Below are 19,802 nucleotides of genomic sequence, written 5' to 3'. Positions count from 1 at the left end.
AGAATTGCCCTAAGTTGGGGTAGTGGAGTGTTAGGCCAATATGCTGGGCCTTTATATTCCTGCCACAACCAGTCTTTGGATGTGGGTAGCCCTAGAAAGGGCATGCCCTTTAGAAGGAATGCTGCTCACAGCTGAGGCAATTCCCGAAGGAGCAGACAGCTGGAGGCCACCTGCATTCCCATCAGCAGGATGCACTCCCATCCTTGGAGGGGACACTGGGAAATGCATGTCAATGACCACCACAAACTTCTTTTGCTTTTAAGCAAATGGGAAGAGACACAACTTGCTCATGGTGACACATCTAGTCAACAGCAGAAGATCACAATCCATTTCTCCTTCAGACTATTCATCTAAACAATGTTATGAGGCAAATGCTTTATAAAAGGAAACTGCAATGTTTAGTAAAGAGACTGTGCCAAAGAAGGGTTGTATAAAGCTAAACTAAAATGTCAGGAATCCTAAACCCCTACTTTAGATGCTGTGAAAGAAATGATCTGCCAAATCCCATATAATAAAAGGCTAAGATGCAAATTGACTGAATGGTGGAATGACCAGTAGCTATGACGCGCACTGACCACCAGGGGGAAGACGCTCAATGCAGGAGCTGCCCTCTGGTGGTCAGTGTGCTCCCACAGAGGAAGCAGCCACTCAGCCAGAAGCCAGGCTCACGGCTGGCGAGCACAGCAGCGGTGGCAAGAGCCTCTCCTGCCTCTACAGCAGCACTTAGGAACAAAGAGCCGAGCAGTAAGTAGCCTATTGCTAAGGAGCAGCAAGCTGAGCAATAAGGAGCGAGCAGGTGGGCTGTAAGAAGCGAGGGATCCCAGATTGCAAGGGATCCCAGATGTCCGACTGTCCGATCCCAGGGGGATCAGGCCTAAACTGGCAGTCAGACATCCACCAAGGAGTCCCGGACTGAGAGAGGGCACAGGCTGGGCTGAGGGACACAACCCCCCAGTGTACAAATTTTGTGCATCGGGCCTGTAGTATGGTATAAAATATAGGAGAAACAATTTAGAAATGTTAGAAATAATAGCAGATTCTACAAGCATAAAGGGTTATTTTATTTCTATTTCTAAACTGATAACTTCTCTTGTAACAGCCTTAGGATGCTGGTGAAATTGAAATGTTAGCAGAAAATAATAAGCTCCTTTGGAGAGTAAAAGAAAAAAAAAAATACAAAAAACCTGGAACAGCTGTAATAACAACAAACTGCCACAAGGACATAATGTGTTCCAATTTTTAATTTTGCTTTCCAAGAACAAAGAAATACGGCATTCATAATTTTTTAAAGTGAAAAGCTCAGACAAATTTATAAAAGCAAATATAAAAGGACTTGCTGAATAACTTTGAGGCCTGCCGAGGCAGTTCCTATTCATTAACTAATCAAAGAAAGATTGAATTTGAGCTTTTAAATGATCTTTGGTACCCAAAATGTAACTGAGTATGATGCAGCAATTAGGACTTTACCACAAACAAGTGATAAGGAGTCAGAGAAAGGAGAGAGTCAGAAAGCCATACCACCTAGGAAGAACTCCAATTTTTTAACACCATAGCTTTTGTAGGCTTCACAGTCTCAGAAGTACTATTTAAATTATTTCTTTCTATCCTTTCAAAAGAGCTAACCTCTAACATGGGCTCAGAAGTCAGACCGCCCAGGCTAAAACTGCCTGAAATGCTTCCAAGCTGTGTGATCTTCACCTGGCACTGTGTTTCTGTGTCTAGGTTCCTTCATCTACAACATGAAGATTATAAAAATACCTACATCATAGGCATGGGTCAAAACAAAAAAAATCCTTGTAAGAGTGTTTAGCACAGTGTTTGGCACTGTTAATTATTAGCCCTATTATTGTCATCGTCATTATTATTGTTATTATTAATATAAATGACATGGGCAGTATTTGTGCCTAGACAGGCCCACCAAGACATTTAACAAAAACTGGCACTCCCCAACCACCAATATAAACACATGAAATGACCCACTGAAATGCCTTCAGTAAGAACAAGGCACTTCTCTTCAGAGCGCAGAAGACACAGCCCAAGAGTCTGGAGGGAGCTAACGTTCAGTGTGAACACTATGAGAGCACACAGGACATATTTTCTGTAATATATACCCATCAGCCTTATCCTACCTAATAAAAGAGAAACATGGTAATTAGGCGTACATCCGCTACCCTTCCCATTGGCTAATCAGGGCGATATACAAATTAACTGCCAGCTGGCAGCCAGGCAGCTTGAAGCTAACATGAGGCTTGCTTGCTTCAATGAGGAGGACTCCAACGTTCCCCGCCTGCCTTGCCAGCCTCTGAGCTTGCAGTTTGAAATATTGTTATAATATAGAAGCTAAACAAAACCCCAGAAACCTGCTTTCATCAAGCCGGGATCTCAGAGTGGGAGTTGATACAGTGTTTCGATTATAGAAGCCAAACAAACCAGATACCTGCTTTCAGCAGCGGAGGCCTAAGAGCTGGAGCCAGAGCTAAAGCTGGCCCAGAATAAAAAATAAAAATAAATAAAAAAAGGAGCAGTTGGGAGCTTCAGTCACCTGCCAGCCTGAAAACAGCCCTCAGCCCCTCACCCAGACTGGCCAGGCACCCCAGTGGGGACCCCCACCCTGAAGGGTGTGTGAGCAGCTGCAAACAGCCATCATCGCCTCACCCAGGCTGGCCAGGCACCCCAGTGGGGACCCCCACCCTGATCCAGGACACCCTTCAGGGCAAACCAGCCAGCCCCCACCTGTGCACCAGGCCTCTATGCTATAAAGTAAAGGGGTAATATGCCTCCCAGCACCGGGATCAGGGGAGCTGTGAGGACTCCCAGCACCGGGATCAGCGGAGCCGAGAGGCCTCCCGGCACCGGGATCAGTGTGACAGGGGGCAGCACCCAAACCCCCTGATCGCCCTGTGGCTCTGTGTGTGACAGGGGGCGGGGCCACAACCTCCCTATCCGCCCAGCTCTGTTCTTGACAAGGGAAGGCGCCCCAACCCCCGGATTAGCCCTACTCTGTGCCTGATAGGGGGGAGCTCCCCAACCCCCTGATCGCCCTGCGGTTCTGTGTGTGACAGGATGCGGCTCCCCAACCCCCTGATTGGCCCTGCTCTGTGTGTGACAGGGTGCGGCACCCCAACCCCCCACCCCCCTCCACGAGCCCTGCTCTTTGTGTGACGGGGTAGAGCCATAACCTCCCCATCGGCCCTGCCCTGAGTGTGACAGTGGCAGTGCCCCAACCCCCTGATCAGGCCTGCTCTGTGACAGGGGGCGGTTTCCCAACTCCCCTATCGGCCCAACTCTGTGAGTGACAGGAGGGAGCTCCTCAACCCCCTGATCGGCCCTGCTCTGTGCGTGACGGGGGGAGCTCCCCAACCCCCTGATGGGCCCTGCTCTGTGTGTGACAGGGTACGGAGTCCCAACCCTCCTGATCGACCCTGCTCTGTGTGTGACAGGGGGCGGTGCCCCAACTCCCCTATTGGCCCTACTCTGTGAGTGACAGGGGGGAGCTCCTCAACCCCCTGATGGGCCCTGCTCTGTGCGTGACAGGGTACGGAGCCCCAATCCCCTGATCCGCCCTGCTCTGTGTGTGACAGGGGGCGGTGCCCCAACTCCCCTATAGGCCCTACTCTGTGAGTGACAGGGGGAGCTCCTCAACCCCCTGATGGGCTCTGCTCTGTGCGTGACAAGGGGCAGCGCCCCAACCCCCTGATTGGCCCTGTTCTATGCATGACAGGGGGTGGCGCCGCAACCTCCCCATCAACCCTGCCTTGAGTGTGACAGGGGGTGGTGCCCCATCCCCCCAATCGGCCCTACCCTGAGCATGACTGAGGGTGGCATCGCAACCTCCCGATCCGCCCTACTCTGTGCATGAACAAGGGGCGGCGCCCCAACTCCCCAATCGGCCCTGCTCTGAGCCTGACCAGGGGCTGCACCTAGGGATTAGGCCTGCCCTCTGCCACCCGGGAGCAGGCCTAAGCCAGCAGGTCATTTTCTCCCGAGGGGTCCCAGACTGCGAGAGGGCACAGGCCGGGCTGAGGGACCCCCCTCCCCCCGGAGTGCACAAATTTTTGTGCACCGGGCCTCTATCCTATATAGTAAAATGGTAATATGCCTCCCAGCACTGGGATCAGCGGAGCCCCGAGGCCTCCGGGCACCGGGATCAGCGTGACAGGGGGCAGAGCCCAAACCTCCCGATCCGCCCTGCTCTGCGCATGACAGGGGGCGGTGCCTCAACTCCCCAATCTGCCCTGCTCTGAGCCCAACCAGGGGCTGCACCTAGGGATTGGGCCTGCCCTCTGCCACCGGGGAGCAGGCCTAAGCCAGCAGGTCGTTATCTTCCGAGGGGTCCCAGACTGCGCGAGGGCACAGGCCAGGCTGAGGGACGCCCCCCCCGCCCCCGAATGCACAAATTTATATAGGGCCTCTAGTCCTATATAATAAAAGCCTAATACGCTGAGTGTCCGGTCATCTGTTCAAATAATCAAAGCATAATATGCTAATGATATGCTAAGGTCGCTCAACCACTCGCTATGACGTGCACTGACCACCAGGGGGCAGATGCTCTGACCAGCAGATTAGCTTGCTGCTGGGGTCTGGCAGATTGAGACTAAGCGAGAGAGCCCTCCCATGGTCCGTCCCGGGCTGGCCAACCTCCACGTCTCTCCCCGGCCCTGACAGTGCACGGGTGGGGTCGCTCAGCCTGGCCTGCACCCTCTCGCAATCCGGGAATCCTTGGGGGATGTTGGAGAGCCCAGTTTTGGCCCAATCCCGCAGGCCAGGCCAAGGGACCCACTGGTGCTCAAATCTGTGCACCAGGCCTCTAGTATTTCATAAAATGAACCTCAGTTGCCTTCCCACCTGCTTAGTATCTACTCTGAGAAGCATCTTAGCAGATGTTACAAACATGTATACACATGGGACAAGCTCACCCACCCCTGCCAACAACTGCTCCATTAGAAATATACTCAGGAAAAAATGCACAGGGGCTAGGCAAAGATGTGCGGCTAATGCATCTTTAAGGATTTCCAGGGTGTTTTGGCTACTGGGGGTATGGGGTTCAAAATGATCTCATAGCTAGAAAGAAAAAAATAAAAGACTTTGTTAACAGGTAGACTTTAGTGCATATGAACAACATGTATCTATTCTCCAAACATGAGATTTTTAAGGCCATTGCACAAAAAAAGGAGATTTTAAGATTTATAAAATAGCAACTCTGATCTGTAATGAAATCTGAAACCTAAAAGTCTAGTATTTTAGAAATAAAGTAAACATCTGCCTGAAGTAGGGACATTATAACTTCATTGCCATTTCAAGTTAAGAATGTTAATTCTTAACCATGGGTATGATGGATATCACAGTCAGAAAAATTATATACTGTAGAAATGGTTTTTTATAAGGAAAACTGCTATCTGGAAACTTTCATCTCAATGCACGGTTTTGAAAGCTATTCAAATACAAATATTAAAAATAATGACACAGAAAAGTCCAGGACCATGTTCAGAGAAACGTGTATGCTCCAAGCCCCTGGTAATGTTTTATAGTCTTTACAGCGTCTAGCACATTATGTACTTTTTAAAATAGTTGCTGGTGCTCAGAGAGAATGTGGAGGCCACCATCAACACCAAATGGAAAGCTATGCCATAGTCTGAGATAAAGCTACATTTCATTACACAAAATTAAGAGAAATCGCCGAAACCGGTTTGGCTCAGTGGATAGAGCGTCGGCTTGCGGACTGAGGGGTCCCAGGTTCGATTCCGGTCAAGGGCATGTACCTGGGTTGCGGGCACATCCCCAGTGGGAGGTGTGCAGGAGGCAGCTGATCGATGTTTCTCTCTCATCGATGTTTCTCTCTCATCGATGTTTCTAACTCTCTATCTCTCTCCCTTCCTCTCTGTAAAAAATCAATAAAATATATTTAAAAAAAAAATTAAGAGAAATCAGCCATAACTACTGTCTTTGACTGTATTACTGTTCCTTCATATGCTCGCTGCTTTTATTGCCTTGTCATAATTTTCCTTCCCTTCCTTATTCTTATTCCTTCATTTGTTTCATATTAACACATTTAATATTTTCTTTGTAAAGGGCATCTTAGAAAGTTAGAAAACTGAGGTTTAAATCACTAAATGACCTGTTCAAGATTTCAGAGTAAATGGATGAAGGAGAATTTTAATTTTTCCAATTCCACACTACTGTTTCTCAGTGGTCATGAGATTTATCTGTTAACCATTTTCTGCCTTTCTCCTCTTCCTTTCCTCATTCCTTCCGGCTCTACAGCTTCAGGCTTGTTCTCAACGACTAGTGTCAACTCTGGAGCACATGCCGAGCACTGGAGGAGGCCCTCTGCTGTGTGCTCCTACCACACACTATTTCCCTGAGACAGCATTCAAGATTCATGACTCCTTGAAACTTATTCAATATTGTGATACTCTCAACGTAGTAGAAATCCAGTGGTGCTTCCTGCTCAGAAAAGTAAAAGCCCACCCCATAAGAGAGCTCAGATGACCCCAAAAAGGCATCTACTCCAGGACTTAGCATGAACTCCAGGAAAGGGTCCTGATGGGAGGACATCTGAGCTGACACTAGAGGATAAGTCAGAATTAGCCAGGTGAAGGAACTGATGGTGCTAAACGGAGGTGTGGTGGGAGGTGATGGGGGGGGGGGGGTGGGAGGGGGGGGAGGAGTGAGGCTGTGAAAATTAACAAAGAAATAGAAGAAACAGAAATAATAGTTATTAGAGAAGCAATTACCTGTATCTAACTATGAGGAGTTTCTAAACCTTACAAACAGCAAATCATTTTATGACAAAAATGTGCATAACAAGACATAAATAAGGAGAGCTCTAACAAGTCTCTCCATAGATTGACAATGAAAACATTCAGATAAGCCTGAATCTCTCCATAAAGTTACTAGACATTAAACACTTTCTCCCCTAAAATACTAGAAATCCCTTCTACCAAAACCTGCTTCAAAAATTGCCTGAACAATATAATCTATCTCCCTGCATTCCAATGCTAACTAGATGATACTATTTCTAAAAATATCATAATACTTTCCTTTTATCATGAAAGTAAAGAGAAACTGGCTATAATAAAATGTTGACATCAGTAATCTCTATCTGAAACCTATTTCACCATTACATTATAACATTTGAATATGAAATATCTCAAACCAAGAGACAGAAATAGAAAATATCCATACACCCACTATTCAGTTTCATCAATCATAACATTTTTCATATTTAATTTATCTTCTTTATTTTAATAAAATTCAATGAACACACTTGAAGCCTGGTTTGTACTTCTTTTCTAATACCATTCCTCCATCTCCTAGAAAAAAACATCCACTAGCATGCAGCTGATATACTTTTTTAAAATGTATATATATTTAAAATACACAGGGTTAGTTAGTGATTTCTTAAATATTACATGAACTATGCATTTGAGAATATGAAAGTCTAGATATTCTAACAAGTCTTGCTAAAACAGGGCATTAGAAACTTAGTAAATTATAATTAGAATCCTTTTAAATACACAGTTGAGTTCACAGGTAAGTAGGGGAACCTGAAGGTGTGAAAAAACAGGTGAATCAATACTGAGTACCCGAGTTCCAGCTGGGGTTGGTAGCTGAGACTCCTGCACAGGACCAGGACTTTCTACTGCCTCTGTTTTTCTATATCTTTGTCAATATTTACAAATGTTAGATTTTAAAAAATAATTCTATATATATAAGTGCAAAGGATAGCTAATGGTGGATTTCATTTGCATTCCCCTGATTACTAATAAGGGTGAGCATCTTTTTTTTAGGTATTCATTAGTCCTTTAGCTACATAATTTGTCACATTCATTTTCACCCATGTCTCTCTTAAGTTGATTTTCACTTGTTTATTTGGAGTTGTTTAAATATTCTGAATACTTACTTGACATATTACTACACTCCCACTAAATGGTTAAATTTAAAATGACTGATTGTGTCAGGTGTAGTTAAAGAAGTAAAGCAACTAGAACCTTCATACACAAGTAGAAGGAATGTAAAATTGCACAACCACTTCAGACAACCGTTAAGTGACATCGCAGAAAGTTAAAATACACCTACCCTATGATCTAGCAATTCAACTGCTGGGTATTTACTGAAGAGAAATGAAAACATAAGTCCATACAAAGAAGATTTACTTGTAATAGCAAAAGACTAGAAATAACCTAAATGTCTATCAATGGGTGGATAAATAAAAAAAAACTATGGAATGGAAGGCTTAGCAATAAAAGGGAATGAGCCATTGACATGCACTGCAATATGGATGGATCTCCAAATAATTATGCTAAAATAAGCCACCCCCTCAAAAAAAAACAAAAAAACATACACATTACAGAATTCTATTTATATATATCTAACAGCTGCAAACTAATCAAAAGTGACAGAAAGCAGTGTTGTATGAAAGGAGAGAAGGTTAGCACTCCCCTTGACAAGGATGGAGGAGGCTCTCGGGCCTAACAACACACATACGGTTAAGGCATTGCCATCTACTTTGTGGCATCTAACCACTGTAAAAAAAATAAAAATAGAAAAATAAAAAAATAAAAAAATAAAAAAGTGACAGAAAGCAGTTCTCTAGCTGCCTGGGGTGAGGAGATGTAGGGAAGGGCATGGGGCAAGAAGAAACTTTTGGGGATGATGAACATGTTTATTATCTTAATTCTGTTGGTGGTTATACAAGTGCACGCCTATGTCAAAACTAATAAAATTGTGTTAATACGTTCAGTTTATTGTATGTCAAGTTTAGCAGACTGTGAACTTTAAATACGTTTAGTTTATTTTTTGTCATTTATACCTCATAAAGCTGTTCTTTTAAAAATTTCACAAGAATAAGAATAGCTTAGCTTCTGTCTTTTAAACATTTTTAAATTGTAGGTCTCATAACCTACTCTTTATAGCTTTCTAAAAACAAACAAAATATTATTTCAAGGAAGCCATAAATAATTGGAAGGGGGTACATTACAAACAAATATTTTCTTAGGGCCTGGCCAGTATGGCTCAGTGGTTGAGCATCAACCTATGAACAGGAGGTCATGGTTCGATTCCAGGTCAGGGGATATGCCAGGGTTACAGGCTCAATCCCCAGTAGGGAACATGTAGGAGGCAGCCGATCAATTATTCTCTCTAATTGTTGGTGTTTCTTTCTCTCTCTCTCTCCCTTCTTCTCTGAAATCAATAAAAAATATATTTTAAAAAACTTTCTTAGAGAAATAATCAAGAGCAAGTAATTAAATAAAACTGAGTCCAGCTCTTAAAAAATACTATTCTTCCTCTATGAAATTCACTCTTCAAATTTTTGCTGTTGACAGTAGTGATCAATATATAAATATGTAAAACTTTCCACTAGTTAAGAACAGTGGTTAAGAATGGTTAGGAATCTTGGTTAAGAATCTTGCCTCACATGACTGGACATAGAAGGTATTATGCTAAGTGAAATAAGTCAGTCAGAGAAAGACAAGTGCCATATGATGTCACTTATATGTGAAATCTAAAAAAAGAAAAAACTAATAAAATTGAAACATTTTTTTTAATATATTTTATTGATTTTTTACAGAGAGGAAGGGAGAGGGATAGAGAGTTAGAAACATCGATGAGAGAGAAACATCAATCAGCTGCCGCCTGCACACTCCCTACTGGGGATGTGCCCGCAACCAAGGTACATGCCCTTGACAGGAATCGAACCTAGGACCCTTCAGTCCGCAGGCCGACGCTCTATCCACTGAGCCAAACCGGTCAGGGCTGAGAGATTTTTATTTCAATTTTATTTAAACAACTTTACTTTAATACTGATGGTAGCCTGAGGGAAGGGGGTTTGGGGGACTGGGTGAAAAAGGTGAAGGAATTAAGAAGTACAAATTATAGTCACAGAAATGTAGAGTACAGCGTAGGGAATGTAGTCAATAATCCTATCTAATAAAAGAGAAACATGGTAATTAGTGTACAACCGCTACCCTTCCCATTGGCTAATCAGCGAGATATGCAAATTAACTGCCAGCCAAGATGGCGGCCGGCAGTCAGGCAGCTTGAAACTAACAAGAGGCTTGCTTGCTTCAGTGATGGAGGAATCCAACGTTCCCCGCCTGCCTTGCCGGCCTGTGAGCTTGCAGTTTGAAACATTGTAACAAATATAGAAGCTAAACAAAACCCCAGAAACCTGCTTTCAGCAAGCCAGGATCTCAGAGCGGGAGTTGATACAGAGTTTCGATTATAGAACCCAAACAAACCAGATACCTGCTTTCAGCAACAGAGGCCTCAGAGCTGGAGCAAGAGCTAAAGCTGGCCCAGAATAAAAAATAAAAATAAATAAAAAAAGGAGCAGTTGGGAGCTTCAGTCACCTGCCAGCCTGAAAACAGCCCTCAGCCCCTCACCCAGACTGGCCAGGCACCCCAGTGGGGACCCCCACCCTGAAGGGTGTGTGAGCAGCTGCAAACAGCCATCATCGCCTCACCCAGGCTGGCCAGGCACCCCAGTGGGGACCCCTACCCTGATCCAGGACACCCTTCAGGGCAAACCAGACGGCCCCCACACGTGCACCAGGCCTCTACCCTATATATAGTAAAAGGGTAATATGCCTCCCAGGACCGGGATCAGAGGAGCCGAGAGGCCTTCCGGCACCGGGATCAGCGTGACAGGGGGCAGTGCCCAAAACCCCCTGATCGCCCTGCGGCTATGTGTGTGACAGGGGGCGGGGCCACAACCTCCCTATCCGCCCTGCTCTGTTCGTGACAGGGGAAGGCAACCCAACCCCCTGATCAGCCCTACTCTGTGCCTGATAGGGGGGAGCTCCCCAACCCCCTGATCGCCCTGCGGCTCTATGTGTGACAGGGTGTGGTGCCTCAACCCCCTGATCAGCCCTGCTCTGTGTGTGATGGGGTAGAGCCATAACCTCCCCATCGGCCCTGCCTTGAGTGTGAGAGTGGCGGCGCCCCAACCCCCTGATCGGCCCTGCTCTGTGGGTGATAGAGGGCAGCACCCCAACCCCCTCCCCGCCACAAGCCCTGCTCTGTGTGTGATGGGGTAGAGCCATAACCTCCCCATCGGCCCTGCCCTGAGTGTGACAGTGGCGGCGCCCCAACCCCCTGATCGACCCTGCTCTGTGTGTGACAGGGGGCGGTGCCCCAACTCCCCTATAGGCCCTACTCTGTGAGTGACAGGGGGGAGCTCCTCAACCCCCTGATCGGCCCTGCTCTGTGAGTGAAAGCGGGGAGCTCCCCAAACCCCTGATGGGCCCTGCTCTGTGCGTGACAGGGGGTGGCGCCGCAACCTCCCCATCAACCCTGCCTTGAGTGTGACAGGGGGCGGTGTCCCAACCCCCCAATCGGCCCTACCCTGAGCGTGACTGAGGGTGGCATCGCAACCTTCCAATCCGCCCTACTCTGTGCATGACAGGGGCGGCACCCCAACTCCCCAATCCGCCCCGCTCTGAGCCCGACCAGGGGCTGCACCTAGGGATTGGGCCTGCCCTCTGCCACCCGGGAGCAGGCCTAAGCCAGCACGTCGTTATCTCCCGAGGGGTCCCAGACTGCGAGAGGGCATAGGCCAGCCTGAGGGGCCCCCCCTCCCCCCCGAGTGCACAAATTTTTGTGCACCGGACCACTAGTCTATATATATAAAAGGCTAACATGCAAAGTGTCCCCTTGGGAATTCGACTGGGAGAACAGGAGTTCAATTGCTCGCTATGACATGTGCTGACCATCAGGAGGCAGCGCGGAACATAGCAGGTGACCAGCGGTGGCAGTGGGGCACTGAGGGAGGGAAGGAAGAATGAGGTGGGGAGGCAGGGGGGAACCTCTTGGTAGCGGCACAGCTGGCGAGGGAACAAGGGGGCAGGGAGGCGAGGTACCTGACTGGCCCTGATCACCAGCCAGGCCTAGGGACCCTACCTGTGCACAAATTTTGTGCATCAGGCCTCTAGTATTGTAATAATTATGTATGGTGGGTAGTATACTTATCAAGGTGATTACTTTGTAGGTTATATAGAAGTATAACCACTATCCTGTATACCTGAAATTAAAATAATATTGAATGTTAACTGTACCTAAAGAATGTTTAATAAATGAGAAAAGAAAAAAAGAGAATATTGCCCCACCATTCAAGTCTGACCTAATGACAATATAGTTATGCAAGAACACTAATCAGTCTGCACACATTCTCACTACTGATGAATGACATGATTTTAATCCATTCTCATTCTTATTACAGCACACCATCATTTTTTTCTTTCTCTAGTTAATTCTATTTTCATATACTCCTGCTCCTCACAGGAATGAGCCAGGAAATCCATAAGTTCTAATTCACCATAGACCTGAACGATTAAGCCACAACTTAGACCAAAAAAATCTAGACACAAGTATATTAATGACTTAAGGATGATGGTAATTAGTGAATATGCAAAGCCCCAAAGTCAAAGGTATTGGAGTACTTACCATCTCCAAAAAGATGTGTCACAAGCCTCGTAAGTGTTTGCTTCAGGTCAAACTCTACGAGCTTCATGGCCTCCATGGTGTGCGTCTCTTGTTTGTGGGCAGAACGAGAACTCTGTTCAAAGAGCTGCAGGCTTTCTCCATCCTTTACACCAGCAAATAACTGTAAACATAAGGAATAATATAAATAAATAAAAATAGTATCCTGGTTAGTCTATATCAAAAACCATAATGTGGGAATAAAATACACTGTCTTATAGCCAATGAACACACTCAAATTAACATTCATTCAGTACCGACTCTGAATAAAAACACTGTGCTAGTGTTTAGGGAATGGACAGTGTTTAGGGAATTAAAAGATACTGTTCTGATCTTTGCTGATCTCTCATTTTACTTTTGTGTTAACTTATAACGATTTCCTCACAAGAGACATTATCCTCAATGTTAGTGGAAATACCAGTGAATCAGGCTTTCAGACTCTAAAATTATATCCCCGACCATGCCACAGTGTCCTTAGAATATGTGCTGAGACTAAGTAGGAAGTATAGTCTAGGAATTAAATCCTGTAAAATCCACAAAGGCAGGAAGTATACTGGACTTTGCTAACCCTGTATCTCCAGAGCCCAGGAACCAGCTTGAAGCATATTTCTGCCACTTACTATCCAGATAAACTCCAGCAAGTGACAGGGTAGCTAAGCCTCAGGTAATGCTTTGTAAAGTAGGAATAACAACACTAACTTAAGACATTTTATAATAATTAAATAAAATAATGCATGAAAAGTATAGAATACCTGGCACAATGTAATGGCTAAATAAATTTTCCTCATTATAATCACAATCATAATTATTAACCACAGTTATGTACTTATATAAAAACCTCGACCAAGCAGAAGGAAGTCAGTCCTGCAGGGGTTGTCTTGGCAACGGCTGCGCCTTCCCCGAGCTGTTTCCTGTAAGGGTGGGGTTTGAGGCAGGAACCCTCCCTGGGAGCGTGGAGGCATATCTTTATAAAGTGTGCCGTGCCAGCACAGCCAAGAGTGAACCTGAGTGGGGGCGGGTGAAAGTATTAGAAAAGACAGACAAGAGAATGAAAGCTGGGTCTCCGTGAGACACTGGTACTCTGAGAGACAGCGACCACGCCCACAACCATGCCTTTATTTTATAGCAGATGCTACAAGGCAAAGTAAGGGCATGACCAAGATGTTCACAACATTCTCCTGGGTTTCAATCCTACTCAACTACATGCACCTGAACTCTAGCAAGCCTACATCACTCAGGCACGTGGGGTCACGTGTTCGGACCATAGGTTCAAGCTTACAACTACAGCTGTTGGCTATAATTGTGCTGGGAGGGCCCTGCCCTCCAAGCTGGGACTTGCACGTGGCAATGAGAGGACTGTGCCCTCTCATCAGTCCAAGGCTTGAACTTGTCCAAAACACTGTAGTGGCTCCTCACAATAAAGTTTTAATTCTGTTTCTTTGTTACTAATGTTGTGGCCCCACCCCATAACAAAGAAACAATTTCCGGAGGATGAGGCCCAGGAATCAGGATTTTAAAAAGATTCCCAGGTGATTCTAATGTGCAGCCAAGGTTGAGAACCACTGCTATAGATAATATTAAAAATATATCTAAACGTGCAATTCTTTGTCCAAAAAATGAGCATGTTCAAAAATTAAATGAAGAAAATTTGGATATACTCAATGGAGATTTTCACACATATTTGAGTGATGATTCCATTGATTCCACAGATGATGCTGTAAAGGAAAATTTTCCCATCGAATTTCTTAATAGTATTACTCCTTCGGGAATGCCGTGTCATAAATTAAAATTAAAAGTGGGTGCAATCCAATTCACCATAGCTAAGATTTGGAAACAGCCTAAGTGCCCATCAGCAGATGAGTGGATTAGAAAACTGTGGTACATATACACAATGGAATACTATGCTGCGGTAAAAAAAAAAGGAACTCTTGCCTTTTGCAACAGCATGGATGGAACTGGAGAGCATTATGCTAAGTGAAATAAGCCAGTCAGAGAAAGATAAATACCACATGATCTCACTCATTTGTGGATTATAGAGAACAACATAGACTGATGAAAAGGGACAGACCCAAAGACTGAGAAACAGCGATCAGGCTACCAATCCCCAGAAGGAAAGTAGGGGAGGGCGGGGGTAAGGGGAAGAGATCAACCGAAGGACTTGTATACATGTATATAAGCCAAACCAATGGACATGGACAACAGGGGGATGGGAGCATGAGTTTGTGTGTGGGGGGGAGGTTGAGGGTTAATGGGGGGGGGGGATGTGGACACATTTGTAATACCTTAACTAATAATAAAAAAAATTAAAAAAAGTGGGTGCAATCATCATCCTATTGAGAAATCTCAATAGTAAATGGGGTCTTTGTAATGGTACCAGATTTATTATCAAAAGATTACTACCTAGCATTATCGAAGCTGAAGTATTAACAGGATCTGCAGAGGGAGAGGCTGTTCTGATTCCAAGAATTAATTTGTCCCCATCTGACACTGGCCTCCCAGTTAAATTGATTTGACAACGGTTTCCCGTGATGCCAGCATTTGTGATGATTATTACTAAATCACAAGGACAAACTCTAAACAAAGTAGGCATATTCCTATCTGAACCCATTTTTGCACATGGTCAGTTATATATTGCTTTCTCTCAAGTTTGAAGAGCCTGTGATGTTACAGTTACAGTTCTAAGTACTTCATCACAAGGGAAATTAGTCAAGCACTCTGAAAGTGTTTTCACTCTTAATGTGGTGTACAGGGAGATATTAGAATAAGTTTAATCACTTTATCAGTCATTGTTTGCATCACTGTTGTTTTTATAACATGTTTTTGTTGTTTTCATATCATGTTTTTGTTGTTTTCATATCATGTTTTTGTCGTTTTTATATCATGCCTCTGTTGTTATATCCTTTTGTTACTGTTTATTTATTAATAAATTTATATATTATTTTCAGATACATTTTACTAATTTTCTTTCATCTTTCACACTTCTATTATAGAGAAAGGGCAAATAGCAATATTAAAATGTTTCTGCTAATTAATTCCCTTTATAAAAAAATATATTTTATTGTTTTTTTACAGAGAGTAAGGGAGAGAGATAGAGACTTAGAAACTTTGATGAGAGATAAACATCGATCAGCTGCCTCCTGCACACTCCCCACTGGGGATGTGTCCGCTACCAAGGTACATGCCCTTGACCGAAATCGAACCTGGGACCCTTGAGTCCACTGGCCGGCACTCTATCCACTGAGCCAATTAATTGCCATCCACTGGTTAGGGCAATTAATTCCCTTTTAATGTGCATGAATTTCGTGCACCGGGGCTAGTTGTTATTATTCATAAGCTTCTTTACCACTAAAATAGTAACCCAGTCTTTAACAACAAAGCAGATCTTTATCTGCTAGGAGACTGACTCAAGGAGAACAGAGCAAATCAATCTATTATTGTTTCTACCTAATGTCTGCTGTAATAAAATTTTAATAAAGTAATAAATTAACTATTGTTTCTAGTAATATTAACAAGACTTCCTGATTGATCTACTAAAAATGTCAAAAATTCTTAAGAGCATTGAAGAAGTAACACAATAGAAAGCACAAAGGCAGAGAGAAATATTGAGAATAGTGCCTAGCCAATGTACCAACTGAAAAACTGAATATTGGTTGTGATAGCTACCACAGCAAGTGAGGCCAAAGTAAAAGTCCACAGTGTCTGACCAAGTTGGGTGTCAGCTAAATAGCCCTAAAAGACTTAATTCTCATGATAAGGATGAAAATTAAACCAGTTCTTGTATAGACTTATAGTCAAGTGTCACATTACCTGGGTACATAGAGAGAACCTCAGGCTATGAAAATGAACTAAGGCAATTGCAAAGTAGAAGTTCCTCTAAGTGTCCAGCAAAATCAAACACATCGTAATTCTGGGAGTTTACTTTTGCACTACAGGCTTCAATTATTCATTATGGCCAATACTAGAGGCCCAGTACACAAGATTCCTGCACTGGGGGGATGGGGGAGGTACCCTCAGCCTGGCCTCCTGCACCCTCTCACAGTCCGGAAGCCCTCAGGGGATTTCCAACTGATGGCTTAGGCCCGCTCCATGGGGAGTGGGCCTAAGCTGGCAGTCAAACATCCTTAGCACTGCCTCAGAGGCAGGAGAGACTCTCGCCACCTCCGCTGCACTCGCCAGCCATAAGCCCGGTTCAGGGCTTCTGGCTGAGCAGCACAAACCCTGTGGGAGTGCACTGACCACCAGGGGGCAGCTCCTGCATTGAGCATCTGCCCCCCTGGTGGTTAGTGCGCATCATAGCGACTGGTCGTTCTGCCATTCAGTCGATTTGCATATTAGTATTTTATTATATAGGACTAGAGGTATGGAGCACAAAATTCATGCATGGGGTGGGGGTCCCTCAGCCTGGCCTGCACTCTCTCCAATCTGGGAGCCCTCGGGGGATGTCTGACTGCCGATTGGGACTAAACCAGCAGTTGGACATCCTTCTTGCAATCCAGGACTGCTGGCTCCTAACTGCTCACCTGCCTGCCTGCCTGATCACCCCTAACTGCCCTCCAATGCCAGCCTGATCGTCCCTAACTGCCCTCCTCTGCCAGCCTGATCGCCCCTAACTGCCCTCCCTTGAGGGCCTGATCACTCCTAACCACCTCTGCCTCAGCCCACGCCACCATAGCTTTGTCCAGAAGGAAGGTAAGATGACCGGAAAATGTCCAGTCAACTCAGTCTAATTAGTATAGTATCCTTTTATTAGTATAGTTTTAGTAGATCAATCAGAAGCACTGGCATGTCTATGCAAGTACAGAAAACATACCAAAAATATTAGGAGAGGATAAGGATAGTTGGAGAAACAAATCCAAAATATAGTGATGTTTCCCAAAGAGCAGCACACATTCTATTAAGACTTAGGGAGGCACCGAAATAAATACTTTAACATTTCTATGTTAATTTAATTGTGTACTAGAAAAATATCACATATCACACACATAATCAACAGATTGTATAACTTAAAACGGTGCTAAGTAAAAGTAGTCAGTCACTTTAAGATTATTTGAAAGAAAACTATTAAGATCTAATAGAATACACAAAATATAGGTACTGTATATCCAAAAAAATACCTATAACATACACTAAAGACCAAAGTTTAGAAAACTGTGATAGAAGGAAAAGCATTAATTCATTAGGCAATCTGCCCAATATAACACAGAAGAATAAGACCATGAAAACAAGCCAATTATGTCTAAAGGACATATAAATTAGAACTGGAAGGGACTTTAGAGATCAACTAAGCCTGTGGTTCTCAACCTTGACTGAACATTAGAATCGCCTGGGAATCTTTTTAAAATCATCTGAGGCCCAGAAATCAGGATTTTAAAAAGATTCCAGGTGATTCTAATGTGCAGTCAAGGTTGAGAACCACTGAACTAAGCCAACCCCAAATAAGGAAGTGAAATCCAGAGAGGTGAAGATCCAGAGAGGCTAAAATCACTTAGCCATTTAGTTCACCACGCTGGGACTAAAAACATCCAATCTTTGATTCCAAGGAGATGTAAGTGGCTGCCTCTCACTTAAATTTATGTTTGAGAGACATCCACTGTTGATGAAATTAAAGTAGATATCCATTAATTGGATACAATAGGCTGTGTTATTTGTTTTTCTCCTAGGATTTCTTCTGTTTCTCTGACATTATCTCAACTGTCCTTACACAAACCCAAATGACCCAGAACACAAATTCCACTCCTACTGCAACTGCTTAGAGAAGCCAGGGAAAGTAGTTCACAAATACGAAAAAGCAGGTGCAAGAAATTAAGTCTAATCAGGCTTAAAAATAAAAGTGGACTGCAAAAGGCAATTAAATTTAAAATTTAGAATGCCAAAAGAATTTTTTGAAATGGCCCGGACATTAAACAAATATCTTAAAAGCAAATAAAAAAGCAAATGGTCAGAAGAATAATACACATCTATATAAAATCCTGGCCGAGTGTAAATGGGCTTGGATGACAGCAAAATTTTAAGGCGTTTCTTAGGACCACTCAAAGCAGTCATTTTTCTATTCGGCCACTTTAAAATATCCATTGGTCATTGGTTTAATCTATACAACCTGCTTTACATATGGAGGCTAAATGTTTACCCACCCTGTCTATTACTTCAATCTTTGCCTGAAGTAATAGAGCAGAAGTCTAAAGCCTATGGGGCAGCCCTTAACAGCATACTTGCTCTGAACAATATCGAATGAAAGTACAAGTAACATGAGTATTGAAGAGACAATCCTATCTAATAACAGACAAACATGGTAATTAACCGTACCTCTGACATGCTTCCCATTGGCTAATCAGGGCGATATGCAAATTAACTGCCAACCAAGATGGCGGCCAGCAGCCAGGCAGCTGAGGCGAACAGGAGGCTTGCGTGCTCCAGTGATGGAGGAAGCCAAGGTTCCCCGCCTGCCGCTGCTGGCCTCTGAGCTGCACTCTAAGAAACAATGTTGCAATTATAGAAGCTAAACAAACCCCAGAAACCTGCTTTCAGCCAGCCGGGCCTTAGAGCTGGAGCTGCAAAAGTGTTTCAATTATAGAAGCCAAACAAACCCAGATACCTGCTTTCAGCAGCCTAGGTCTCAGAGTTGGAGCCGAGCTTCAGAGCTACAGCCAGCTCTCAGCTCCAGTGACAGCCATAGAAGGTAAATAAATCCCAGAATAAAAAAGAAAAAAAAAAGAAAAAAAGAGGTTGGGAGCTTCAGTCACCTGCCAGCCTGAAAAGGGCCCTCAGCCCCTCACCCAGACTGGCCAGGCACCCCAGTGGGGACCCCCCACCCTGAAGGGGGTGTGACCAGCTGCAAACAGCCATCATCCCCTCATCCAGGCTGGCCAGGCACCCAAACGGGACCCCCACCCTGATCCAGGACACCCTTCAGGGCAAACCAGTCAGCACCCACCCGTGCACCAGGCCTCTATCCTATATATTAAAAGGGTAATATGCAAACTAACCCTAACAGTAGAAAGACTGGGAATGACTGGTCACTATGACACACACTGACCACCAGGGGGCAGACGCTCAATGCAGGAGCTGCCCGCTGGTGGTCAGGGCACTCTCACATGGGAGGAGCTCTGCTCAGCCACAAGCCAGGCTGATGGCTGCCAATACAGCGGTGGTGGTGGGAGCCTCTCCTGCCTCCTCAGCAGCGCTAAGGATATCCAACTGCAGTTTAGGCCTGCTCCCCGATGGCAAGGGGACATCCCCCGAGGGCTGCCAGACTGCCAGAGGGATGTCTGATTGCCATCTTAAGCCCAATCCTCCAGGGAGCGGGCCTAAGCCAGCAGGTGGTC

At 44.7% G+C, this 19,802-nt stretch overlaps 1 protein-coding gene across 3 annotated transcripts in view; it reads right to left on the bottom strand.

The window, feature by feature from the left end:
* Nucleotides 1-19,802, bottom strand: part of FARS2 (phenylalanyl-tRNA synthetase 2, mitochondrial) — a 581,172-nt gene that overhangs the window by 399,961 nt on the left and 161,409 nt on the right. For all 3 annotated transcript variants that reach the window (XM_081086224.1, XM_081086225.1, XM_081086226.1), the window contains exon 3: nucleotides 12,445-12,604. In XM_081086224.1, coding sequence (XP_080942350.1) covers nucleotides 12,445-12,604 — 160 coding nt within the window. The remainder of the gene's footprint in view (nucleotides 1-12,444; nucleotides 12,605-19,802) is intronic.

Source organism: Myotis nattereri (assembly GCF_964212035.1).
Source record: "Myotis nattereri genome assembly, chromosome: 3".
Lineage (NCBI taxonomy): Eukaryota > Metazoa > Chordata > Mammalia > Chiroptera > Vespertilionidae > Myotis > Myotis nattereri.
Note: the sequence above shows the minus strand (reverse complement) of the source record. Positions and strands in the feature narration are given on the sequence as shown.